Raw genomic sequence first — 9,513 nt, 5'->3', positions numbered from 1 at the left:
ATTCATGTGTGGATGGCTGGATGGATAGAACCCAATTCTCAGAGCACTGAACTTTGAAATTTGAAGCTGGAATTAAGAATCACAGACAAAGACTAGATTTAACAAACAAGTGGCTTGGTCCAGTTAACTAGAGGCATTTAATTTAATAGCTTCTGAAATACTGCATTTGTGTGGATAGAGTATTATTTGAAATAATTATTGGAACATTTTTTTGTGATGTGATATATGTGAAATAAAAAGATAAATAGAAATTTTAAAAGGTAGGTTGAAAAATATGCTTATGATGTAAGTTAATTATTATTTGAAAAACTAATAGGTTTGTTTAGGTTAAATGTTTGTTTGGACAGTGAAATTATCCCAAATAATATTTTGCTTGCATCATAAACACATTTCTCAATTCACCTTTTTATATTATCAACAACTTTTTCATTTCACATACATCACATCACAAAAAATATTACAGTAATTATTCCAAATAATATTTCAAATAATACTCTATCCAAATCGTGCCTTTTCCTTGGGACATTCATTGATTAGCATATCAAATAGTGAAACAGGCAATCTGTTGAATCTCTAAACTCAGATTGCTATAGCATCAGCAAATCTATTTTGTAAGCTATAGCAGGCACAATATATCAGCATTGCAATTCTTCTTGCCTTTTTTACATAGAGAAGAGTAGGAATAAAGAAACAATACTATGGAACTTCTTCGAACATCTGGATAAATGCGAATACAAACAATGCTATGGACATTCTTCAAGCATCTGAATTAAATTTGCAAACGACTTTTGAGGTCCTACCAGGCTGCATTTGTACTTCGAACAACATATCAGAAAGCACCACCACATAGCGTTAGTATGTCAAACTTATTGACCTCTACCAAGAAAAGGTCTCATTTCAGACAGACGAGGCTTCTTCCACAAAAGATGTTTCTGCAATTACAGACAAACAATGTCAATTAACAGTGGCAGAAAAGTATTATTTTACACAGGTTAAGTTGCTTCCTCGCAGTCAAACTCAGTGACAGAAAGCGAAAGGCAGGTATATCTTTAAAAAGATCAACAAAAGATGCAGGATTCGCTCAAATTCTGAACTGCTCGAACCAAGCAAATTAGCAAGAATGCGCGGAAGGCATTTATATAAAAAAGCTTCACTTCTAACGGAAACCCTGTCTTTCTAGTCTATCAGGCAAACAAGAGAGTCATGTCAACATAGTCTAGATTGATCCTCAAATGCAGTTTTTAGCAACAGTTGTATCTGTTATTTCAGGACATAAACCTATTGAAATGGGATGCAAGGTTATTTCATCAAGGGAAAAGAAAAAAGGATGCAAGATTTCCATGGGCAAACCACATATGAAACTGAGTGGCCTAAGTTGGAAAGGAAGAAAGGAAAGAGACAGAGCAGTAATATGGTGAAGACGTTTGATGGAGTCCACACATAAAAGCAGAAGAATTCTGAAGTAATAAAAGTGGCGAGTCCCTTTAATCCTCACTGCATAGTCTCCAAACAGGAGAATTTTGAATTTACAGTACATGTATGTAAGAAGAAAAGAGGTCCAAATACCAGACAAATCCAACCTCATTCACTAAAGATGGTGGATGACAAGACTTGTGAATCTGAAGTTTTCCCCAATGCTGACATTACTCCTGTTGAAAGTATTATACAGTCTTTTTTAAACTACAATTGGATACTAAACCTTCTAGAGTACGATGAAAGCTTCATGGATAGGCAATCGGATATATACGAAGATTTCACTGAATTTACTGTCACTAATTATTTATGATTCCTTGGGCTATTCTCTCCAAGAAAAGTTTACACAGAATGGACTTTCTTTCACTTCAATTTGTCACACCATGATCTGTTGTGATGAATGATTGCCAAGATTTTATGCTATTTATATACTTTTAAACTATTGATCAGTAAAGTTACAGGGGAATTAACTTTTACAACATTTATGGCAGTACACATACTGATACACTGATTACACATAATTCAAACTCCTATATAATGCCCGCTAAGCTGCAACATTTATTAGCTAATTCAGAAAGTGTGACCAGAAATCTCCATATTACCAGTACGAGCCTCCATAAACATCAAATTCCAGTGTACTAAAGTAGTTATCCTTTACACCCAGCTTCAATAAATGCTGATTTCATCGCACATTCTATGTCCACCAGTAAGTTCTCAATCAGAAAATTATGCACATTATCACAATGATAGCAAGATACTTAAGATGCAAGGATTGAAATAAAAGTATCCCCCAAGTCTCAAAGCAAACTAGTCCAAGCAGAAATCAAGTACCAGAGGAAACAAGACACTCAATTAAAAAAAAATGAAAAAAATAAAACCTCTCACATTTGAATATATCACGCTTACAAGTATATTCTGCATATTTCTCTCCAAAGGATTTCTCACTCCCAAAGTTACCCATTTATCATTCATGTCTTGTAGATTGAATTGAGTATCCTTCTCCTTTTGGTACCATTCATCAGCCTATTGCTACCTGGCATCTGCTAACTGACTTTGTCTTTCAGCAATAAAAAGTTTATTCCATACGATTTGTGTTACAGTATATGAAGTCTTTAGTCATGCCTTTTCTCCAATGGTTGGTTACCACATTTATAGTGTGCTAAAGATGGACATGTACTACTTGTCCTAAGTCGATACTCCGAGGTGATTCATGCTTTTCATAGTCTGAAAATTTTGGGACTTTCCATGGGTTGAAAACTTGAAATTTGGGCTTGGCAACTCTCCATAGGCCAGTTTATGATGCCCAGTCAAGAATTCATTCATCACCACCTTAAACCAGAAAAATCTCATTTTATAAAATTTTAAATTTCTTAATGGGTAGATCTTGTATAATAGAATCATTTCTTTCATCGCTTTAAAAAAAAAAAAAAAGAATCACTTCTTTCATCTGACATAGATAAAAATCCAACAAACAATCACTTTGAAACTGCTTTCAACTTAAAAAGAGTAACAAATAGAGTTAATGAATAGTAACCGTGAAAGACAAAACACAAGAAGAAGTAGCAGCTGATGTGGAAAGCAAGCTTTTTATGAAGAAATATAGAAACAAATTTGAATATCAAATGAAGTTTGTGGGCAGCAACCCTTAACATGAAAATGTCCAAAAAAGCAGAAATATTTAGTTACTAACACGAGACATCCTCTGCGTTGCTTTTTCTTCTCCCTTTGTTTCTGAGGCGGCTTGATAACTACCTTAATCGCAGCATCAAAGACTGATTTCACGTTCTGTTATAACATGAAGAGGCACAAGTCACCCAGTTCAGACAAAAGGACAAACAAGCTAAAGAACAAATTCACAGACAGGCAAGGTAGTGGAAATACCCAGCCGAGAAGAACTCCAGGAAAGAATCTCTATACACTTAGGTACGGACGATATCTAATTAATAGAATCCCTATAGAAAACCACCACCCATCCAGCAGAAAAAATAAAAAAAATTAAAGCAAAAACTGAATCTAGAGAAAACCTCGAGTAAAAAATGATACCATTTATTTCAATTGTTTCAAATACCAAGTACTATGCAACCCTCTAAGTGAGACCCATATAACTAGGAGCCATCTTCCATCATAAGTACAATAGAAGATCTCCCAAGTAAAATTTCAAATGGAAGTTGCGACATGTTACTGCCAGCTGAAAAACCTACTATACTCAGACAACTAAGAGAGGAATCAAGTACTTTTGTGCAGAACTGTAGTTACTTGTTATGGTTTAGTAAAAATGGCTTCAAGCTATGAGATTGGACTTCTAGCAATTAGTGATCATTCCTTCACCAGAACTAATCCTAATAGATGCTAAATACTTACTCTGCAGTTAATAATCATGTATACATAAAAACTATCTCTTCACTCTCCTAATCCAAAAGTCTCAAAATATTGTATCTTCCTTTATATTATATGATGGTTTGGTACAATTGTTATGGCCGAAATTTGAGAATCTCGTTTAAGATGCATAAGCTCTGGGAAGGTAATTGTGTTAAAGAAGAAGAAAATATTCAGAGTAGGTTCACAATGCTAGACAAATTTCATTCTAAAAGGATCCTTTTCTTTTAATTCAGTGAGGCTGACAAGCAATAAATTGGCTTATTTAATATGCATAGCCTCATCCAAAAGTAAGTCAAAGTAAAGAAGAATGAAATGTCACCAAACGCCACTCTAGAATCTCATTTGTCTTTTTCAGATAAATTCCTATAAGAATTTACATTAAAAAAAAAAAGGCTGCTTTACCTACCTGCTGGGTTTTAGAACTGCATTCTATATAGAAGGCAGCACCAATTTGTTTGCGAAGCTCCTCCCCCTAATTGTTTACCAATAATGATCAGTTATTTCATATCAGATTGTACCCAAAAATAGAGAAGCTAATGAGGATAATTATACCTGTGCAGTAGTCACAGGAACTAATCCAGGATGGTCAGCCAAGTAATGTTTATCCTCACGAAGGTCTGCAACCCAATCAAGATGCAATTGTTCACCAAATAATTCTTTTTTCTTTATTACACTTGACATGCTTCACGAAACATATTGAAAGAATAGAAGACAATAATTTCCTTTTAACACCCAAAATGGATAGAGAAAAGAGGTTTGTTTTGCAATTTAATAATGTATAATATGACATATACAGAAGATACCAACTCTTGGTGTTAAAGAAAGGATCTTCTTCACGTGACATGTGCCAAAGTTTTGACATCATCGATGGGTCTTGACCTTCTACTTTCAGTTTTAGTTAAAGCCTTTCACTTGATAATAGCAAGACCCAAAACTCCAGGGGCTTCCATAAATTCTATCGTTCGATCTAGTTTTCCACTTTTTTCATTCATTACAGCCTCTGAGTTCCTCCAGAAATCTCTTCGCCTATCTATATTTTGGATGCCTCTATTATACCTAATATGTTCATTTACAGTGGAAGAAAACACAAATCTTGCAGGAAGTAGGTCTATGAGAAAGGGGTTTTTCAATTTCAATAGAAAAAGGTAATTGAATGTGTAATTACCCTTTCAAGCAAAACAGAGGCCCTTGACGGACAAATAGGTGTTATAGGCAGTTATCTCCATTATAGAAAGTCTGCTCTTAACGAACTGATGCAGCAAAGTAGCTACAGAAACCAAAGGAGATATTCGCCAGTGCAGGACAATAAACCGCTCGAGCCACAGGAGGATAATTAAGCACAAAACTAATCACCCAAACATCAGACATGTGAAGGAATGCTGCAGAATTGGAGTAGAGTATTTCTGGATTTTACCAAACACTGACTAACTCTGTCCCAGCTTTCCACCGGAGGATGATTAAGGGAATTCTCGAAGGTATTTTTTATAATTTTTACTTGGTTGTTAAATGATTTTCCAAAATAACATTACAAGTATATGGGTAAAATGTGATTGTTTATGAAACGACTAAAATCTTGATAACACAACGATACGAACACCTGGAGACTTTTGAAATTCTTATCTTACCAAGCTTGGTGCCAACCAAAACCACTGGGATTCCAGGCGCAAAATGATGAAGTTCAGGGATCCACTGAACAAGAAATTTTCATACAGAGATCAAACTAAAAGTGAATACCTACTGTAATACAGAACTAAGAAAATTGCAAGCAAATCTACCTTTTTAAGGATGTTCTCATAGCTTGCACGACTAACTAATGAAAATGCCAGGACAAACACATCAGCTCCTCGGTAGCTTAGTGGCCTTAAGCGATTGTAGTCCTCTTGCCCTATCAATAAAATTGTAGCAGGCAGTCAGATTTTAAATCAAGTTTGTTGGCTAAGGAACATATTGAATTGAAACTTTCCCAGATGGAAATGATCTTTAGTCAGAAATTGGAAGTAAAGATTGAAACTTTATTAGTACGTCAATTTCCAAATCATACATACCAGCTGTGTCCCAAAGGCCTAAGTTGACAGTGGTGCCTTCGACCACCACATTTGCACTGAAATTATCAAACACTGTCGGTATGTAATCCTGATTCACAGAAAATCTTCAACAACTCAGAAAGAAATGTACAATATAATCAAATTATACAAAAGATGAAAAGAATATTCAATTAGCCGTCATTGCATTCTTTCTCAATTTATTTTCTTCAAATAGGCACAAGTATAAAAAACATGCATTCCAAAAACCGGAAAACACAGAGCCCAAACAAAAAGAACAACGGAAGAAGCAAACCATGAAACCTACCCACAAAACAGAACTTTTTCCTTCAGTCAGTAAAATCTTAAAAACCACCCAAAAAAAAAAAAATGCAAAGAAGCTGCAAGCCCATATGCGGAAAAGGGGAAAAGGGTCATACTAAGACAATTCCAAGCATTTGTCACCAATTTCAAGCCATAGAAGATAGAACCCATAAATTTTTTTCGCTTGTTAAAAGAAGTTAAGAACTCACAGTGGGAAATTTGTTACTGGTATAGCAAATTAGCATGCAAGTCTTGCCAACAGCACCATCACCCACAGTCACACACTTGATGAATCTTGAAGCACTTGTAGCCATTTTGGCATCAAAATTTTCAAACTTTAAAGAAGCAGAAAGGCCTTAAGAATTGATAATACTAATCAAATGAAGAGGAAGAAAACACAGAAAAGGACAAAAGGGATGATGTTTATGGTGGTTGAGTGGGTGATGACTGATGGGCAGGTTTTTTTTTTTTTTTTTTGTCCTTTGGGCTTTATGAAACAAGAATACAGAGAAAAGAGAGAGTAGGAAAAGAGTGAAAAAAGAGCATGAGCATAGGTGTGTAGGTCACATGATTCTCACAGGGTCACTCTCTTGCTGCTGGCTGTCGCACAACTGTGACTCTGGTCCTCAAAGATTTTTTTTTTTTTTTTTTGTCAAAACTGGTCCTCAAAGATTGAATATCTAGTTTCTAAAAATTCATTTAAAATCAAATTTAGTGCCTAAGGTTTCCAATTTACATTGAGAAAAGTCCAATTGACAAAATCTAAGTTACTAACTTCCTATTACACTAATTCACAAAAAAAAAAAAATTCCTATTACACATGGTGAGAAATTACAAGAAAATAATATGCACTTTGGTCAATATTATATAACAAATACACTTATATAATAGCCCTAACAATAGATATACATCTCTTTTTTTTTTGGTAAAAATTCTTCTTCTTCTTCTTTTTTTTTTCACTTTTGTATAGGAAAGAGAGGTAAGATTTAAAAAATAGGGAGGGGAAAGAGGGATTGGAACCCAGAATTTATAATTCTTGGATCCCCAACCAACTCTCAAAAACGATTCAAGAATTAAGAGAAAAAATTTATACTTAGGGTGGTAAATATCACAATTCTAAGTTGATAATCGTTTAATGTGTTCTTGTTTAGAAAATTTATTAGAATGTCATTTTGTGGTGTAATATATGTGTAATAAAAAATTGATTGGAAAATAAAATAGAGATTGAAAAAACACATTCATGATATAAGAAACAGTTTTAACTTGTTTTTACTATTTTGTAATGTTCATATTTAACAATTACCTAAATTATATGAACTTTACACAGAAATTAGACTTCTAGAGTTCTTGTTCTCACTAAAACTTCAAATTGAAAAAAAAAAACTTGGGGACTATTTATGTGTATTGCACATTCAGGACCAAAATTACTTGATCCTTTTTATTTTCTTTTTGGCTTTGGGCTAATTTTATTTTTAAAAGTAGGGTCTTATTTTCAGTTATTTTAATTGAATACATATATACTTTGACAGTTTTATAGGGCTGGTGTAATTGTAAAATAAGGTATAAACAGACATAGAAAGTTGCATTCTTTATGAGTATATTGGTTGAGATATTGATTTCTGATTAATTACAGCGGTGGGGAGAGAGAATTGAATAAACCGGTCGTATTAAATACTCCCAGAAAAAGTAAGAGGATTTTGTACACTACAAGAGGGTTTTTCCAAAAAAAAAAAGAAGAAGAAGAAGGGATTGGCACTTTTTCCTTGGCTTCTCTATTTTGTAGCTTTCATTTGAGTGAGCCTGCTGGTAGAAAAAGCTTAGAACAATGGCAACAACTAATTTAATTAAATGAGCCTTGACTTGGTACGAAGTTAGAAGAACAAACATGTGAAACAAAACTTAAAAGAATACACTGTTGATCACAGAAAATTTAAATCTAATTGTTTTGATGCTTTTTTTTTTTTTTTGAGTTTTCTAACGGGTGCCTAACGGATATTCGTTAAAACACTAACATTCCATCCAACCTATCATGTATATACACACACTAACAATTATTATATTCACTTACATTTATATACTTTTCATAATTAATTCCTTTACATTTATACGCTTTTCTTAATTAATCTTATATATCTAAAAATTTAAAACTTAAAATACATTTTAATCCTTTTCTATGGGCACTCGTTAGATAGATTCTTTTTTTTTTCTTTGCTTTAACTTCTCTCCATCTCTGTGCTGTAATAAATATAATATTTCTTAGTTTAATTTAATCAATAATAAGTAGTGCAAAGCCATCTCAAGACGAAATCAAAATGGCTCAAGTTATCCATGAAAAAAGCAACACATTAACACATTGTTACTCTAGCTCTACCCCTTCTTTTTTTTTTTTTTTTTTTTTGGTTGCAAGAAGAAGGGGGAAGTGAATTTTTTTTTTTTAAACAGGGTAAAACCCTTGTCCTTAGATATATCTTGAGATTACCTCATAAATTTTTATTCATGGCTTATGAAGCATTTGACTGTAAGAGTTAGTTCAAGTGGTAAAACGTAACGTTTTCTTTTGAGCAATGCATCAAAGAAATAAATGCGTTAACGAAAGAAAAGAAAAGAAAAGAAGAGCATTGCTCATATGCCTAGAGTAGCTTTCAGTGAAAGGTTTGAAGACACTTTGTAAGGGGAGAAGAAAAATTTTAAAAAAAATTTGGAGAAACTTCATTTGGCATAGTGCATTTCTTTTCGTAATATCTATAGAATAAGCATTGTGACCTACCTATTTTTTTTTAAAAAAAAAAATCATTGAAATACGATTTTTTATTCAATAGGGTGTATCCTATACTTTGATGAGTACAGCGCAATTCACTTTACATAAATTTTCTTATCTACAACTATACTACAAAATTCACCAATAATATAAGAGTAAATCTTATATACATTGACAGTGTATATACTATCACCGTTTGATTTATGACATTTATGCAAAAGTTGAATTCAAATTTAAATTTCATATAGTTGTTATTCATCAAATACTGACATGGTATATACTGTTAGTATAGAAAAGATTAATCCATAATATAAATCTCTTTGAATCAAATCTTTCTAGGATAATCGCTCCAATACTTCAAATTTAATTTCTTAGGCTACACATTAGATTCTAAAATGGGACAAGCTAGAGCCCACCCTTGTCCTCCTCTCATTACTAGTGTTGATTGATAAAATTCCATTTTTGCGTGATGTTGTTGTCTTATAAATATTTCTGCAAAAAAAAAAAAAATAAATAAAAAACAAGTTGAGCACATGCATGTTCCAAACTGCTTTTATT

At 33.2% G+C, this 9,513-nt stretch overlaps 1 protein-coding gene across 2 annotated transcripts; it reads right to left on the bottom strand.

Moving 5' to 3' along the window:
* Positions 1-491: 491 nt before the first annotated feature.
* Positions 492-6,651, bottom strand: LOC113741987 (rac-like GTP-binding protein 3). Of its 2 annotated transcripts, XM_027269664.2 has the most exons (8): positions 6,407-6,651; positions 5,898-5,985; positions 5,628-5,737; positions 5,478-5,541; positions 4,405-4,469; positions 4,259-4,324; positions 3,164-3,258; positions 492-932 (listed from the first exon to the last, which is right to left on the bottom strand). In XM_027269664.2, the coding sequence occupies exons 1-8, from the start codon at positions 6,509-6,511 to the stop codon at positions 893-895; spliced, it is 633 nt and encodes a 210-aa protein (XP_027125465.1). In that variant the 5' UTR covers positions 6,512-6,651; the 3' UTR covers positions 492-892. The 2 variants fall into 2 exon arrangements, with proteins under 2 accessions (XP_027125465.1, XP_071903811.1); XM_072047710.1 differs by lacking the exon at positions 3,164-3,258.
* Positions 6,652-9,513: the final 2,862 nt, after the last annotated feature.

This window comes from Coffea arabica, chromosome 4e (assembly GCF_036785885.1).
Source record: "Coffea arabica cultivar ET-39 chromosome 4e, Coffea Arabica ET-39 HiFi, whole genome shotgun sequence".
NCBI lineage: Eukaryota > Viridiplantae > Streptophyta > Magnoliopsida > Gentianales > Rubiaceae > Coffea > Coffea arabica.
Note: the sequence above shows the minus strand (reverse complement) of the source record. Positions and strands in the feature narration are given on the sequence as shown.